The sequence below is a fragment of the Podarcis pityusensis genome (genome assembly GCF_964106645.2).
Source record: "Podarcis pityusensis genome assembly, chromosome: 16".
NCBI classification, from domain to species: Eukaryota; Metazoa; Chordata; class Lepidosauria; order Squamata; family Lacertidae; genus Podarcis; species Podarcis pityusensis.
In genome coordinates this window covers 17626974-17645450 of record NC_138041.1, presented here as the reverse complement: position 1 = coordinate 17645450, position 18477 = coordinate 17626974, and the positions used below count along the sequence as shown (strand labels likewise).

The following is an 18477-nucleotide window of genomic DNA, read 5'->3' as shown; positions in this document are numbered from 1 at the left end:
TGAACCATGAGGCCTCCTTCTCTGGCAATTGTCCAGGGGTTTTGACAACCTGGGTTTCCTCAGCCCTGATGTCGAACCACTGCACCGTACTGCCTATGCCTTTGTCAGCAGGGAGTGTTGCCCATCCCCTGTAGTCAGCTGGAGTCAGGGTGGATGCCAACTGCCTCGGCAGGGTGGGCCTCTTTAGACCACAGAGTCTGCTGTTCAATTCCACTGCTAGCCACCTAGGATAGAATAGATGGGAGGAAGCAAATGATACTTGAATGTCCCAGAGCCCAGCCGTTGTGTCTCAGGGTCTGCTTTGCATGGGGAAGATTCCGTGTTTAACCCACAGTGCCTTCAGTTCAAAAGATCTTGGTTGGCTGGGCTGAGCTGGGCAAGATCTGAGACGCATACATTTTCAGGCTGGATGGACCACAGCTTTGTAGGCCAGGAGCTGGGAACCCCTTTCAGCCTGTGAAAAGCAGTATGGGCAGTCTTCCGGGAACCACATGGCACTGGTGGGTGGGACCAGAGGTGAAAGTGGGTGGAGCAATGGAGTATTGATTAATTTATGAATTGCCTTTTACATGTCTGCTTCAAGGCGATTTATAGAGAAATTAAAAATGGTTTTAAAAGTTTTTAAAGCAGCAAAAAAAAAAGCAACTTGAAAACAGGTTTTAAAACAGTTCAAAGTGAATGCCTTTCCACCCAGCTGGAAAAGGTTGTTGAAACAAAAATGCTTTCATTTGCTTTTGGGTAAGTACAGATAGTGTGCATCTGCCATATCTCAACAGGAATGCTTTTTCACAGGACAAGGGCAGCTGCGCCAAAAGCCCTGCTCGAAGGTGCTGTGTAGTGGGCTTCTGAGATTTTGGACGTGACTCTTCCCTTGGTACAATAGGCTGCATTCCAGCCATGGAAAAGTTAGGAGGTTTTTGCACACGCATACACCTACCTCTTTCCTTCATTCAAGCAGCTTAGAGGCATTATCACAGCTTATGTGCACATACAAGCCATGCAAAGCATAAGAATGTCAGACAAGCCCTGCTGGATCAGGCCAGTGTCCCATCTAGTCCAACATCCTGTTCTCACAGTGGCCAGCCAGGTGCCTGTGGGAAACACTGGATCAGGATCCAAGCGCAAGAGCACTGTCCCCTCCTGTGGCTTCCAGCAACTGGTACTTGGAAGTACTATTCCCTCCATCTGTGCACCTAAGGAAGGAGTGAAGCAGGGTTGACGCAGGAACATGGCCTGGTAGAGGACCACATTCAGCCCTCAGATCTGAGATTCCCGACCTTTGATGTATTCCTTTGCCCGGTGGTATTCACTTCTCTTGGTGTACCATACTGAACACATTTGTCTTGGCCCAAAAGCATCACCAGCACCCGGAATAGTGTCTCCCTGTCCTCCTCACGGTATGAACTCTCCAAATGCTTTGAGTCCTTGGCACTGGGAGGAACCCTCTGTGGTTTACCATGTGAGGCTGCCTCCAAAGATGTTAACTGAGCACAGGCTTCTGGGCTCTGATTTTTCATGCCAATTCTTGCACCCTTTGTGAGCCTGACACGTATGTTTATTCTCAGTGAGTCTCACTGGAGTCTGCAGAGCTGAATCCCACACCTTGCACCTTTCATGCAAATGAAACACATTTGCTTTTATCTTTATCCACTGAAGCTGAATGTCGGAAAATTCAGGACAGATAAAAGAAAGCGCTTCTTCACACAGCACATAGCTCAGCTATCGAACTTGCTCCCACCGGAGGTAGTGATGGCCACCAACTTGGATAGATTAGACAAATTCATGGAGGGTCTATTAGCCATGATGGCTATGCTCTGCCTCCAGGTTCAGAAGTGGTAATGCTTCTGAATACCAGTTGCTGGAAGCCACAGGAAGGGAGAGTGCTGTTGTGCTCAGGTCCTGCTTGCAGGTTTCCCCCCAGGTATCTGGGTGGCCAGGGAACAGGATGCTGGACTAGCTTGGACATTGGCTAGTTCCAACAGGTTCTTCTCATGTTTCTGTGTTCAGGTTCAAGGAGCCAAAGACTTGTGTTGTTCCCAATAACTGGGAGTCTAAAAAAGAAGGCCTTACATGGTGTGGCCTCCCAGACCACACTCTAACCACACTCCCTCAGGAGGATACTCAATGCTGGTTCTGGGGGACCTTGCCGGCTCCCCAAGGTCCTTGGTTGTGTGTCTCTCCATGTTGGGTTCATCCTCTGAGGAGTCCATCTCCCGTGCTGGGTCAGGGCTAGGCCTGCCATGAGCAGGCCTCTGGTTCTGTGGTTCTCTTCCCAAAAATATCCGACCTACTTTGTCTCCTGTGATCGTTTTGCCCTTCGCTTCTTATACGGTTCCCTATTGCAACCTCCACCGCTGTTTGTCAGCCAAAGGAGGCTCTCATCTGCCTCACACGCGAGAGGTTGCAGCTGCCGTGATGTTACACATAGCTAATTCTCGGGGCTTTGCTCTTGCCTATTATTTTTCCGTTCTGAGATGTAGGGCCAGTGGAAGGAGGAGAGAGAAGTCCACTGACAATTAGGGCTTGTGCTCTCCGCACAAAGTGCTAAGCAAATGGAAGACCGATTTAAAAATACAGTGGTACCTCAGGTTACATACGCTTCAGGTTACATACGCTTCAGGTTACAGACTCTGCTAACCCAGAAATAGTACCTCAAGTTAAGAACTTTGCTTCAGGATGAGAACAGAAATCGCGCAGCGGCGGTGCAGTGGCAGCAGGTGGCCCCATTAGCTAAAGTGGTGCTTCAGGTTAAGAACAGTTTCAGGTTAAGAACGGACCTCTGGAACAATTTAAGTACATAACCAGAGGTATCACTGTAAAACAAATGCCCTGTCCGGAACATGGGAGATGATTGTCCTATTTCAACTTTTGGTAAAATGAGAGCATTGGCTGTTGAAATACAGGTGGGTGTGCGCTTAGGAGATTCTAGAGCCGCTGTAATTGTTTACAGTAGCCCTCCCCAGCCTAGTGTAGTTCAGATGTTTTGGACTACAACTCCCCAGCCAGTGTTGCCGTGGAGTTTGAATCCAAAATGGTTATGCTTTCTGGGCTGATGGGAGTTGATTTGCTTGTATATTGTGTTTCTTAGAATAATTAGACAAATATAACAATCACAAGTATAAAACAATAAAAGTGTAAAAACAAAGTATTATTATTATTATTATTATCAATGTATACCCACCTTTCCTCCCAAAGGAGGCCAGGGAGGCGATATAAAAATAATACAAACTTCTAAAACCAGTTAAGAATAGTTCCAATACAGCTGCAGCCTTGGATGAAGATCCCCCCTGAAAAGGCTTTTCAAAGGTCTTCATCAGGCACTGAAAAGATAACAGAGGAATTGCAAAGGGTCAGTGTCACCATTCTAAAAGCCCAAATTGTACTTCGAAACATCTGGAGGGCACCAGGTGGGGGAAAGCTGGTTTAGGTGATTGTTTCTTGGGTTTCTTTTTTACATGACTGATTATCTCAAGACTTGATGAGTCCTTTGCTGGCTTCAGCTTCTAATTTGATTACACCAGTGTTTCTTGACCTTTTCTAAGATTGCATCTCCTCCCTCCACTTCAGAGATCTTTCACAGATCTTGAAATGCTGGGGGCCTCCTTGGCTATACCCACTTGACTCTTCTACCCTTGTGCCACCTCTGAATCCACTATCTGGACACTTAAGGCAAGACCATCCAATGATGACTTGCCCAAAGGGTGCCTGCAGGAACCCTTTCTACAACCCGGTAAGGGAAGCCAGAATAGAAACATAAAAAGAGCTCTGTTAGAGCAGATCAAAGTTCCAGTCTAGTCCAGCACCCTGTCTCTCAGAGAGTCAGACAGAGGATTCTGGGATTCTCCCCAAAGCAGGGTGTTATGGCCATCCCTTGTGGCTTGTTCCCCAGCACCTGGTATTCAGTGGTAGACTGCAACGGGACGTGGAAGTTAGCTATCACGAATAATTCTGTCAGCTTATATAAGCCTTTTCCTGCAAAGATCCAAGATTCTGCTGCTGGGTCAGACCATCTAGGCCAGCAAACCCTTTGCCAAAGTGGCTAGCAGATACCTCTTCCAGGAAGCCCACTCACAGGGCAAGAAAGCACCAACCCTCCACTGCAGTCTTTCCCCACCCCACATCCCTCTGTCATCATCCCCTTATCACAGATGAGGATCGTGGCTGAGAGATTTATTTAATCCATTTATATCCTACTTCTCCGCAAGATTTGAGATGGTTTGTTTAAGGTCACCCAGTGGATTCATGGCTGAGGGGATTTGACTTCAGCAAAAGCCTGGTGCCAGCAGTAGCCCAGGTCAGGCCCTGGCCTAAGGACCCAGTGGCTCAGAAGGGGCTCCTCAGTGGCCTGGCCTGGCTGTGCTCTCCTCTCTGGGTGCCCCGGACGGCTGTTTTAGCCACATACTGCAGGTGCCTGGTGGTGACATAGGGTGAAACAAGTCAACCCCCCACCCCTGTGGTGTGGTGTGAATCCAGTCATGGGATACCAAGGACCCCAGGGGTGCCAGAGCAGTTGCGAGTGCTCAAAGAGCCTCACCATCCAAGCACTAGAACATTCTGCAGCCCCTGTTTGTCTAGGAGCTGTTTCCAGCCTGAGGGCTACGTTTCCTCATGAGCAGCCTCCTAGAGGCTTCATCGGAGTGCTTGGCGTGGCCAAAAGTGGATGGAGCCACAAATTTTGCCTTTGGAAAGTAGGCAACACTTAAGCCACACACAACTCAGAGAATCCTGCATACCCCTCTCTCCATCCAGGCACGTTCAGAGGCAACTTCACAGTGCAAGGACACATTCCAGCCTGGCAAAAAGCACTTAAGGAAGGGGTCGGACAGCATCAGGTTAGGGGTGTGGCCTGGGAAGAGGCTTGACCTTGGGGAGACTCCCAAGGGCCACATAGAGATGCCTGGGATACGCCACATTTGGCCCATAGACCTGAAGTTCACCAACCATGGTTTAGAGCAGGGTTTCCCAAACTTGGTCTGTTTTTGGACTACAATTCCCATCATCATTGATTGCTGATTCTGCTAGTTGGGAATGATGGGAGTCCCAAACCACTGGAGACCCAAGTTTGGGGAATCCTGATTTAGAGTGATCCTCATTTCACTTCCTCTCTGTAAGGGAGGATTGACTGAAAGGTAGAGATTTGCTAGCTCACGGCTGGGCAGGGATTTGCATTTGGGCCTTCCCCATGCACTGCACAAGCTGTGTAGAGATGGAAAAGGTTCAGAAGAGGGAAACCAGAATGATCAGAGGGATGGAGCGACTCCCCTATGAGAAAAGGTTGTAGCGTTTGGGACTTTTTAGTTTAGAGAAAAGGTGAGGTAGAGGCGACATGGTTGGCGCTTATAAAATGATGCCTGGCATGGAGAAAACTTACGGACATCCAATGAAGCTGAATGTTGGGAAATTCTGAACAGAGAAAAGAAAGTACTTCTTCACACAACACGTTGTTAAACTGTGGAACTCCCTGGCACAGGAGGCAGCGATGGCCACCAACTTGGATGACTTTAAAAGAGGACTGGACAAAGTTTTGGAGGCTAAGGCTACTAGCCACAATGTCTATGATCTGCTTCTACAATCAGAGGCAGTAATACTTCTGAATACTAGTTGCTGGATGCACAAGAGAGGAGAGAGTTCTTCTACTCGGGCCTACTTACAAGTTTGGCCTCTGTGGGAACAGGATGCTGGACTAGATGGGCCATTGACCTGACCCAGCAGGATTCTTCTGGTGTCCATATGGTCTTATATCTGTTGCTGCCTTAACAAAAGCCCCTGAGCCCCCCAAATTCCCATGTGGTGAGATCTAGGAAATGGCAGGCTGCCCCTTCTTTTGCTTTGTTTTTGCTTGTGTTGACACTCTGCTCAGGTTACTGACATAAAAGTACTTTGCGTCTTTCTGTAGCAGAGCATGTTGCTTGTAGTGACTGCCAGCTGGAATGGGCTGGATCGGCCCGGCCGGAGCTCCCTCCTTCCGACTCCAAGCCAGCTGCTCAGAGACCCGGCCAGTGGCAGGCCCCATTAGCAGGGCCTAAGGAATCTGCAGTCTGCGTTGCACATGGCTGAGCCCTTATCTGCTGCCCCAGGCTGAGCTACCAAACACTGGCTGTCCCTTGTGCCCAGAGAAAGACAGACAGCTGCAGAAGTTGGACGGTTGTTAACTGGCTCTCATACAGTCTTCTGTGGTGGTTTGCAAAGTAACAGGAGCAATTTTAAAAATGGAGGTGTGTGGAGAGAGGGAGAGATGATTCTGATGAGGAGCCTACAATCTGAATTTCTGTGCTGAAGATTCATAAGAAGAGCCTGCTGGATCAGGCCAATGGATCCATCCAACCCAGCCTTCTGTTCTCACAGTGGCTGAGCAGATAACTGCGGGAAACCTGCAAGCAGGACCAGGTCAGACTGAAGGGCAAAGACTTTCATATGTGGGTATGAACCCGGAGTCACAGCTCTGCTCAAGAGCAAGCAATCCTTGCGGGTAGCAGCTCTGGTTGGAGTGTGGTCCTTGGTAAGTCTTCCTTTTCAGACTCCCAGTTGCTGGAAACAACACAAGTCTCTGGCTCCTTGAACCTGAACATAAAAATACAGTGGTACCTCAGGTTGCAGACGCTTCAGGCTCTGTAACCCAGAAATAGTACCTCAGGTTAAGAACTTTGCTTCAGGATGAGAACAGAAATCGCACAGTGGCGGCGTGGCGGCAACGGGAGGCCCCATTAGCTAAAGTGGTGTCTCAGGTTAAGAACATTTTCAGGTTAAGAATGGACCTCCGGAACGACTTAAGTTCTTAACCCGAGGTACCACTCTATAAGAAGAGCCTGGTGGATCAGGCCAGTGGCCCATCTAGTCTAATTCCTGTTCTCACTGTAGCTAACCAAATGCCCATGGGAAAACCTGCAAGCAGAATATGAACACAAGAGTCCTCTCCACACACACACACACCCACACCCACACCCACCCACCCACCCACACCCACACACACACACCCACACCCACACACACACCGGTGGCTTCCAGCAGCTGATATTCAGAAGCCTTGCTGCCTCCGACCGTGGAGGCAGAGCGGTGGCTAGTAGTTACTGGTAGCCTTATATTCCATGAAGTTTTTTAACCCTCTATAAAAAACCATCCAAGTTGGTGGCCATCAGTGTCTCCAAGAGTGAGGTCCACTGTCTTAACCATGCGCTGTGCCGTGTGAAGAAGTCCCTTCTCTTATCTGTTCTTTATCCCTGCATCATTTTATAAACTTGTATAAATCCATTGCTTTCCACGTCTCTTCTCAAAGTATTAGGATCATTCTGCGGTATACATTTAAAGCAGTATTGTGCAACTTTAAACAGTCATGGCTTCCCCCAAAGGATCCAGGGAGCTGTGGTTTGTATAAGGTACTGAGAGTTGTTAGGAGCCCCCGATTCCCTTCACAGAGCTACAAGTCCCAAGAGTTCCCTGGGAAGAGGAACTGAATTTTGAACCACTCTGAGGACTGGAGCTCTATGAGGGCTCCACCTCTTTTGAAATCAATGGGTTCTGCGCATGGAGAAGCGCCATCATGCCCATTCATTTCATTGGGCCTTGAGATTTCCTGCTGAGACAAAAGCAGTCAGGGTTTCCATTTCTAAAAATGATTCCTAGCCCCATTTCTGAAACTGCTGAGAGAAAGAGGAAATAGGGATAGGGATTGATTAATAACGTTCATTAATTTCAGTGGGTCCACTCTGAGGATGACTAATGTTGGATATAACCCATTATTTCCAAATCTTCAGCTATACAGCTATATTAGCATATGCATTTTTCATGCATTTCTTTTTCTTTGGTGAGGTACAAGTGGCTGGCCTGGTCACAGAGACTGCTCACTTGGGTTTTGAGCTAAAATGGTTACCGTAGTTAGGAAAGTCAGGGGCGGGGAAGAACTTTATATTTTCTCTTTTACTCATGCCCCTTTCAGTTTCTTATTGGCATGGAAAGAGCCCAAGACTTCCAGGAAACATTGCAGCGTTGACTTTTTAAAAGAAATTGGCAAGTGATGATCCCATAATATGGGCTAATTGCTTCTGGTATTTTGAAAATACAATGATTAAGTGTGGCTGAGGAAAGCAATCTTCAAATTGGCTGCCACGCGTGGAACCAAAACTTCTTAGACACGGTATTTGATGGAGGTTTTCTGCCCCAACTCTCCGAGCCCGGTCTTAATGATGCAGATCCAGCATGCATATGAAATGTATAATTGCTCTTCTTCATAGTGGTAGGTGACCCTTGAGAGAGAAAAGTGCAATCCTCTCTCACAGTTCATTAGTGCTTGAGTAATTCTGGAAATCTAAGATCACTGCAAATCCCCAGTATCAGCGTCTTAAGTCTCCAGTTAATTCCACCTCTGGAGATTTATGGTCCCTGGTTCAAACTAGCTCTGCTATTAGCTGCTTCAGAAGCCAGTGGTGACCTCAGAGCTAGAATCACTGTAGTTTGGGGTTGCAAAACATCTGAAGCAGCTCAGTTTGGCTCTCCTCATTCCAAACCCTGATGTAGGATGCTTACAAACCATGGCTCAGCAAACTGGAATAAAATATGGCGTTGTGAAGGGAATTTGCAAATAGTGGTTTTATATGAACCCTAGTTTGGCACCACATGTGAACTGACAAACCAGAGTTACTGTTGTCAGACTTTCCCTCCAGGGTTGGTGCACCTAAATATGGGAGTGTCAAGTAGATGGAAAATGAAAACAGACAAGCCATGGTACCTGTTTTGCCTGTTGTTTGTTTGGAAGTTCAGCCTGTGATCCGGAGTTCTAAAACCTGTAGTTACTACAAGCCATGGTCAAGGTGGCATCTGAACTGATCCAGTTACATGGTGGCTTCCACTCCTTCCTGCCATCAATATACTTGGCCAGTCATAACAGTGGGACTTGTCATCGTAGCAACCATCCTAGCCTGATTCACACATAATGCTAAGCCTTGGTTTCTTAAACTAGGGTTTGTTTGATCATCTGAATCCTGTCTAACAGCTTAACTAGGGTTTATTTACTGCTCGCAAACTACAATCTGAAGCCATTGCTCATTTTGGCCTTACAAACCTTTGTTTTATTTGAATTGTGGCTTGGTGTTACATGAGAACTCAGCAGCCTTCCTTTACTGTGGTTTATTTTGCAAGAAAAAAACTGATTGTTGGAGAAATTAGCCATGGTTTATTTGATCACCCGTTCGACAGCTTGAGGTTGCTTATTAAACAAACCATGGTTTAGTGGTCTGTGTGAACCAGACCACTATCTCTTCATCACTCTCCACCTCTGGTTTTATCTCTGGACCTAAACTTCTCCTGGTTGTGCTTTCAGACATTAAGAAAGAAAGGTTTTAATGGTTGCGACAGTCCAGAACCCGACGGGGAAGACTCCATTGACCAGAGCCCTCTGATGGAAGACAAATACCGTAAAGCCAGCGAGGATCTTGACATCCTGTTCAAGCGCTACGGTGTAAGTAGCTCGCCACCCCAGGCAAAAAATTCTTCATTGTCTCTTTTTTTTTCTTTTTTTGTTCGTTCGTTTGTTGGATTTATCCCTCCCCTCCCAACCCAAACTACCTTCTCCCCCCACCCTCCCCCCACCCTCCCCCACCCGGCCACGTAACAGGCGCTGAACAAGAAGCATAGAGAGTGTGAGAGCCCTGACGGGGACGACGTGTTTACGTTGACGCCTCAGACGGAAGAGAAATATAAAAAGATTGATGAGGAGTTTGATAAAATGATGCAGACTTACAGGCTCACAGTGAGTAACAGCTGGTGGCCTGCCAACGCCTCCCCCTCCCACCCGCCCCATGGATAGGGCTGCCAACCTGCCCAATATTTCTTAATAATACGAATAACTGTCCTGTTGAAGTGGCCTAAGCGCTGGTCAAGCCGCTTGCCCTGAATGCTGATGGCCTGGCCTGGATTTCTTACTCGGTTTTAGAACACAAGGAAGCAAACTGAGGAAGATGGGGGCTAGGAGAATTTTGAGATTATTTCCCTTCTTCATATAGTTAACAAAAGAAAGCAATCTCGCAGAAGCAGCAAAAAAGAGATGGCACCCTTCCAGGGAAATGGTTCTGCACATGCTTGCTGTCTTAATGGTGAGGCACTCTGCACATGCTCAGAGGTACCAGGACCATAAGCCAATGTAGTTGTGGCTACATATATAGTTATATATACATATATAGTTGTGGCTATATATAAAATAGCCAGTTCCCTTCATGAAGGAATTGCACTCAGAACATGCCCAGATGCCAGGATTTTTTGTTTGTTAAGCAAAAGTTGGCTGCCCTAACCCATGAGGGAGGGAAAAAGAATATTATGGAGGGGGGAATCTTGCATGGTTTGGCTTTCACAGAGCCTCAGCTAATTTGCACCCCTAAAGCAAAGGAGATGGTTAGGAGAAAGTCCCTCTGACACCCAGAAGGCAATGTGTACCTTGTTGCTAAGGTACTGGACAGCGAGGGATGCTTAGTTACGCCAAGGCCTTGCTAGGCAGCGCTGTGAATTTGTTTGCAAATGCTCTCTTGAAAAATACTTCTGAAGGACAGGCCTTAGTATAAACCTCTGAAATACAAACCTCTCTCCTATCCCCTCAGCATAGGAGTAGGATGAGGATGTTTATTTTATTTTAAACATTTCTATTTATCTGTTTCCCACCCTCTTCCACTAGAGCAGCCTTCCTCAAGCCGGTGCTCTGCAAATGTCTTGGACTCTAGCTCCTAGCAGCCCTGGCCATTAACCATGCTGGCTGGGACTCAGGGAAACTGTAGTCGAAAATGGCTGTGCCGGCAGGAGATGTAGTCTTAACAACACCTGGAGGGCACCAGGTTGGGGAAAGGATCTCATTAACAGGATTTCAAAGCAGCTAGCACTAGTGAGGCACAAAGGATCAAGACAATATCCAATAGTGTGATGAACTATTCTAGGGAAAAGCTGAAGCTTTGTTTGCTCCCTGCACCAACAGCGGACTAGCTACTAGATTTAAACTGGTCCAGTGCCAATAGCTGGACAGTGCTAGCATCTATAAAAGGTGCAACAGAAGATTTATTAATCTATTAATCTCATTGTTTGAGGTTTGATGGCTCCATTCTTCAGGGGAGGCGGCGGAGAATAATCCTTATACAATCCTTACTTCAGAAGTGTCATATGAAGCTAAGAACACACACATGTCAAATAATCACCCTGTAAAAAGCAAGAACAGAGCACCAGTAATGATTTAGTCCCAACAAGGCAGCATTTTTTTAAAACGGAAGGAAGAGGGTGCAATCTGTGTGACGTTAAATCCACACGCTTCAAACCCTTTGGGTTCAGCATGTGCTTCTCATGAGAACTAACCCCAAATCCTTGGCCAAACTAACCTGTAACCCAAGAACAGCTCCCTCATTCTCAGGATTTTAATTTGCCTTGTTGGTGTGGCTAAATTTGTACCTGGCTGACTAAATAAATCCCCAAGCACTTCTGAGAGATGGACCAGGCCGTGCCCCGCCCAAGCCTGGGACTTTCTTGAGCAAGTCAAATGTGGTTTCTGAGCAGAAAGACTCGGGGGATTCTCTGGTTGCCGTTCCATAGGAGAGCGATCTCTCGACATTAAGCTGCCTAATGCAAGGTGAGACCTTTGGTCTATCCAAGCAAGGCACTGTTTATTACAGCCTTCACCGCACTGGCACCCTTCCAGAGGTTTTGGACTACAGCTGTGCTGGCTGGGGTTCATGGGTGTTGTAGTCCACCAACATCTGGAGGTAACCAAGGTGGCTAACGTCTGGTCTTCTCTGATGGTAGGACCTCTCCAAGGTCTTTCCCCCTCTTTGCTATGAGATTTAAAAAAAATACTTTGCTGATGAGTTATGGCCTTAACCCAGAGACTCATGTCTGAAAATTCCTGGTACTTCTTGCCCACTAAGCCAGGAGTTGTGATCTCGAGGTAATGATCCTGTAATAAATATAGGGGTTGCTCGTGCATAAGTTGCTGCCACTCCTGGCTAGGTTGCCTTGTTAAACCTTTTCTGTCTGGACAGCCTTTCACTTCGTGGCTGTTTCAGTCGCTAGCAGAATCCGTCGGTGGGCGTTTCTTAAACCTTTTCCAGCATAAAAGCTGTTTGACGCCAAGTCTCCTCCTACTCTCCCTGCACGGAAGTCTTCTGCGCAGGGAGGGTGTGGGTAGCGGAGGACCCGTACTTTCCCCGCTGGTCTCCGGCGAGGAGTCCTGGAGCCCCCTCGCCGATTCCCCCATCTCCCTGGTGTTACGCTGATTTCCTTCCCCAGCTGATGAGCTGCCTCTCTCCCTGCTGGGCCCTTCTCCAGCATCGCTTGGGAGCCTTGCCTCCACCTCTAGCTCCGATGTCAGTTCCCTGACAGATCCCAAAACAGCTGCTTCTGAATCCTCATTGTTTGACACACTTTTCTGACCTTGTGCTCTGAAATAAGACCCTCCTTCCCTTTCTCTCATCTTCCCTTTTCTTCGACTTCTGTAGTATCTGGCTAAGATACAAATAGGCAGGCAATCTTTTTCACCCCAAGGGCCACATCCCGTCATGGGCAACCTTTTGGGGGCCGCATACCAGTGGTGGGCATGGGCAGAAGCAAAAAGTGGGTGGGCCAGAGGCAAAAGATGAGCCGTGTGATGGATGCAACTCTCATCTTTCCACAGTAGGCTATAGTCATGCAAAAGTCAGAGGTTTCCACACAGACCAATTTCTCCATTCTCTGTCCACGCCAGCAAGACACATTTTCACAGTTCAAGGACATACTCTGGCAAGGCAAAAGCACTTGGGGAGGGCGTGACGCAGGGGTGGAGAGAGTGTGTATCCTGGGGAGATTCTTGTGAGCCCAGTGGGGATGCCTGGAGTACCACCACCATCCCATAAGGCTGGTGTTCCCCACCCCTCATCTAGGAAGCCCATTCCTGTTCCTTTCAATGACACTAAGCATCTTTTCAACTCCCCTATGGACAAGTGGGGAAAGGGGCAGGCACGAATTGAGCACATTGGTTTCAGTTCACCCTCAAGTGGCAATCTGATGTTGTGGGGAGATCTGGGAGCTTGTGCTTGAGTCCTGCTTCTGAGTTTCCCACAAGCATCTGGTTGCTCGCTGTGAGAACAGGATGCTGGACTAGATGGGCCATTGGCCTGATCCAGCAGGCTCTTCTTACATTATTAAACAGATGTTCCTTCAGGCAACACATTTTGGTTACCATCTTTGCTGGGGGCACTGCAGAACCCGGCCCCACCCCATATTTTTTACATGTGCTATTACACGATGTGGGGGGTCCATTTGAAACTGCACCCATCAAAACATTGCTGAGTTTCATGGTGCCCTCAGTGAAGATTGTAATCAAAACATGTCAGGTAAACAAATGATAATTTACTATAACCCCTATGGTGCTCTTAAGGGCAACATTTACACCATACATTTAAAGCACCATGAAACATGTCTTCTCCCAAAGAATCCTGAGAACTGCAGTTTGTTAAGGGTGAGTTGTTAGGGGACTGCACTTCTCCTCCCAGAACTACAATTCCCAGGGTTGGTTTAACGATCATTCCCTCTTAAGACAACCAGTGTGGTGTGGTGTTTAGAGTGTTGGACCACGACCTGGCAGAACAATCAATCCCTTTTCATAGGGAACTCTGGGAATTGTCATTCTGTGAAGCAAATTAGGGTCTCCAATAACTCTCAGGACCTGTAACAAACTACAACTCCCAGAATTTTTGGGGGGGAAAGCCATTACGTTTTAAAGTGTTATCATGGTGCTTTAAATATATGGTGTGAATGTGACCCCCAGCTGCTTTGGACTAAATCTCCCATCAGCCCTGGGTGGGGCTGATGGGAGATGTCATCCATTACGCCTGGCAGGCATCTGGTTGGTGAAACCTGCCTTTGCAGGTTCTCTGTTCTTGTTGCTGGAACAGTCCAGGGATAGTGGCTGATAACAGAAAGCATCCAGCTGGAAGCCTTGGCTCCAATATGCACTTGTGGTCTTGTGAATGCTGCTTGCCAAACCTAACACCAAAACCCCTTCCTATCAGCTTCCTATTTTAAACATGCTTGTCTCTCTCTCCCCTCAGTCTGCAGTTCCGGCTCCAAATTTTGCCATGCCTGTTACGGTTCCAGTGACCAACCAGAATACGCTGCAGTTCAGCAACCCAGGAGGCACCTTAGTGACCCAGTCCCTCGTGACCTCCTCCTTGACTGACCCGCGCCTCCTCTCACCACAGCAACCAACGCTCCAGCGAAACACGGTCTCTCCGGGCCTCCCGCAGAGGCCAGCTAGCGCAGGTTCGCTCTTTATTTATCTAGTTTTATTTACAAAAGTTTCTGCACCGTGAACTCTTTGGCGGCTGTGGCAAGTGGGGAGGGGGGTATCATGGTAGTGAACATCAATTGGTGGTGAACATCAATTAAATTGCATTCATAAAACAAGTACCAGATATTTCACAGATTATTATTATTATTATTTATTGAATTTATAAGCCTGCCCTTCCTCCCCAAGAAACCCAGGGCAGCAAAGAACATGGACCGTTTAAAACAAAAACAAAGCAAACATTTTAAAACAGATAAAAACATTCTAAAAGCAGTTATATTTAAGAACATTGAAAATCAATTACCATTAGATCAGCTTAAGACATCAACATTGTATGTGACAACTGAGATGTGTGTTTTCTGGTCCTGCACTCTTCTCATGAATATACTATGTTTTAGCTGTTTTTAAATCTGAATTCTAAATTGTTGTATCTCGCTCTGCGACCTCTTGGTTAATAATAATAATAATAATAATAATAATAATAATAATAAATCACCAGGAGGTCCCAGGGCACTTTACGACATTTTAAAATTCAGAATTTAAAACAGTTAAAACATATTATATAATATTTCAATTATTATTTTTCAGCATTTTATTAATGTTGTTGGGTCAACATGTTTTGTGTTTTATTTGATACTTCTTCCATATATATCTGTGACCATAGTAAATGACCAAAAAGATTATCCATATCTGGTTTCACAAATGGATGAGAACATCAGAAGATCCTGGCTGCTGGATCAGACTAAAGGACTCCCTAGTCCAGCATCCTGTCTCTCTTAAGTAGGACATGAGAACAATGTTCCTCTCCTGCTTGTGATTCCTAGCAACTGTATTCTGTGACATGGGTACCGAAAAGTTTATAAAATTATGCCTGGCATGTAGAAAGTGTCTAGAGAAAAGTTCTTCCCCTCTCTTGTAACACTTGAATTCACAAACTTCCAATGAAGCTGAATGCTGGAAGATTCAGGACAAGGAAGTCTTTCTTCACACAGTGCATAGGGAACCAGGCAGAGGGCCTTCTCGGTAGTGGTGCCCACCATGTGGATTGCCTTCCCATCAGATGTCAAGGAGATAAATAACTATACAGCTGTTAGAAGACATCTGAAGGAAGCCCTGTATAGGGACGTTTTTAGTGTTTGATTTTTAAAAAGGTTTTTATATCTGTTGAAAGCCGCCCAAAGTGGCTGGGGCAACCCAGTCAGATGGGCAGGGTACAAATAAGGTGATGGTTGTTGTTGTTGTTGTTGTTGTTAAACTATGGAACTCACTCTCACAGGATGCAGTGATGGCCACCAACCTGGATGGCTTCAAAAGAGGATTGTATAAATTAAGAGAAGGCTATCAATAGCTGCAAGCCATGATGGCTATGCTCTGCGTATACATACAGTAGGAGGCAGTAATGATTCTTAATACCAGTTGCTGGAAACCACAGGAGGGGAGGGTTCTCTTGTTCTTGAATCTTTCTTGTGGGATTTCAGCAGGCATCTGGGTGGTCACTGTGAGAACAGGATGCTGGGTTAGATGAGCCCTTGGCCTGATCCAGCAGGCTCTTCTTCCATTCCTCTGGATCAGCATGTTGGAATGTGGCGGAACGTCAAGTCTAACTCTCTTTGCCCATATTCTTCTCTTTAGGGGCAATGCTTGGAGGAGACCTCAACAACACAAATGGAGCCTGCCCGAGTCCAGTAGGTGAGTAGAAGTGAAGTGGAAGCTTGTTGTTCCAACAGCCAGATGTCAGGAAAAGGGTTCTGGAGAGCCTTCCCTTGGATGAATTGTGGTGGGAAGGTTGTTGGCCTTGGGTCCAAGCCATTCCATGCACAGGGACAAGAAAGGGGGTGACTGGGAATGGGGGTCCCACGTAGATGAGACCCACGCAGCAAACTCAGCCCAGGGTCAGTGTGCAAGCTGCATCCTGGGCACTGTGGCTATAAGGGAGCAGCAGAGCTTTCAGCCCTTGTGATAGAGGAAGGAGCTCCAAGCTTAAAGAGCCGAAATAGAACTTAATGCAGTTTGGGGTGTAATGACTCATAAGGTCACTTGTTGATCTAAGGAGCTGCTGATCTATGTGGGTGACACAGAGCAGCTTGAGAAATTTCACATCGCAAGCGGGTAGATGGCAGTGGAGTCAAGGAGGCCTCTTGATGGTTTTCTCCCAGGGCTGGTCATGCAGAGATGCATTTCAGTGTCAGCATCTAGGAGCCAGCTGCTTATGCTCCCCAAAGTGGGCCTTGAGAAAGCTTGGCCTGGAGAGCCCCAACCTCAGGCCCTCCAGACCACTCTCACTGGCCCCCAGAACTCTCTCCAGGTCACATCCCTCCCCAGCCCTGCTTTGTACCTTCCTTGAGTTTTTTTGTCTGGCTGGAATGGATGCTTGTTTGGTCAGAGGAACGTAACATAGAGCTGGGACTGTGTGTGTAGAAATTAGCCCATACTACAGAGGTAACCTTCACATTAGTGGCTCCATCCACTTTTGCCTCTGGTCCTGCCCAGCACTGACTTGTGACTTCTGGAAGGTTGCCCAGAAAAGAGTCCCCCACCCCCACCCCAAAATCAGTTAATTATGTCAGTTAATTAAACAAAATAAATCACACAATATATTCTCATTTAAAAACTATAACATAACAGTTTAAAAATATGGCAAAGCAACAGTGGCTCGACTAATGGTTAGGAAACACTTTCTGAAAAACTTATCTGCAAGGCTGACATAATTACCCACTTCAGAAATCTGCCCTTAGAGGAGGGAAAGGGGTGGAACCCACATTATAGGGCCAAACCAGGCTGAGTCCAGACAAGCAAGTCTTTCCGCGCCAGTTTTAATTAGAGACTGCGCTGCACTTGGGATCACTTTATTTGACCTTGTCAGTTTCAAAACCAGCCCTTGTTTTAAAACTCCTGTTAAAATGACAACCCTTCTGGGTGGCTTCAGAAACCATGCCTGAATCCCTTTTAAACGACTCTTTGTTTGGTTTAATTGTCGCATGGCAATGGGCAGGGATGGCTCTAATTGGACATTGAGACATCCTGGCCTTGAGATGAAATATATCAAGGTGTCCTGCCTCTCGTGGCTTTAATAATTGTGTAGCAGAGAGAATTTCTGAAGGTGCGGCTTCTCCCACCTTGATAGCACTGGAAGGCGAGGAAGCTGCACCCTCCCAAGGGCTGTCTGCTTCCGTTGCTTTTAAAGGCAAGTCTGGCAACACTCCCCTTTGTTGCACCTTGGTGCCCCACTTAGGATCCAGTGGGGGAGGCAGATTGGAAGGTGGATATATAAATGTGTGTTTATATGGATACACATGTCATACGTATATACATAATAGGGCTGCCAGCCTTGCTCAGCTTGCTCCCCAACCCCATCCTGACTTCATCCCAATCCAGGATTGTGAGGTGGCACTACAGATCCTCCATTGGGGGCTGTGTGATGACAACTTTACATTTTACACATCCTAGTGAAACGCATATAGATATATGCCTGTTCTGCCTAAGGCGGTAGAGAGAAGGGATGACAGTAAGGGCTGATGAGAAGCTCAGGCTGTGACTGGATGGAAGGCCTCAAACCTCAAAGACAGATCCCCATGGTGGAGAGGCAATTACTGCTTGTTTTAGAATTGCAGTGTTTAATTGGGTGTGCTTTTTTGAAGATAATTTAAAAAGGTGTGCTGACTATTCAGAGACCAGACTCATTGGAAAATAAAAAACTTTACAGTGGTACCTCGGATTAAGAACTTAATTCGTTCTGGAGGTCTGTTCTTAACCTGAAACTGTTCTTAACCTGAAGCACCACTTTAGCTAATGGGGCCTCCTGCTACCGCTGTGCCGCCACTGCACAGTTTCTGTTCTCATCCTGAAGCAAAGTTCTTAACCTGAGGTAATATTTCTGGGTTAACTGAGTCTGTAACCTGAAGCGTATGTAACCTGAGGTACCACTGTATTTTATTTTTTAAAAAACCCATAAATAACAGCAGCATCTTAAAAGAAGTATCCCCTTTTCTTTCTTACGTAGGAGGGAATGCCTCTTAGGCCCCATTCACACCACACAGTTAAAGCACTATGACACCATTTTAAATAATCAAGGCTCCCCCCCCCCCAAGAATTCTGGGAGCTGCAGTTTGCTAAGGACGCTGAGAGATGTGAGGAGACCCCCTGTTCTCCTCACAGAACTGCAGTTTCCAGAGTGGTGTAACAAACTGTCCCTC

General features: G+C 46.8%; 1 protein-coding gene across 5 annotated transcripts in view; it reads left to right on the top strand.

Annotated features, from left to right (window-relative positions):
* The window catches only part of MEF2D (myocyte enhancer factor 2D), a 143987-nt gene that overhangs the window by 109590 nt on the left and 15920 nt on the right, over nt 1-18477 (top strand). For 4 of the 5 annotated variants that reach the window (XM_080984260.1, XM_080984262.1, XM_080984264.1 and 1 more), the window contains 3 exons: nt 9314-9451; nt 14049-14259; nt 15917-15973. In XM_080984260.1, coding sequence (XP_080840386.1) covers nt 9314-9451; nt 14049-14259; nt 15917-15973 — 406 coding nt within the window. Of the gene's footprint in view, nt 1-9313; nt 9452-9607; nt 9743-14048; nt 14260-15916; nt 15974-18477 lie in introns of all 5 variants that reach the window. The other variant, XM_080984263.1, reaches the window with a different exon arrangement.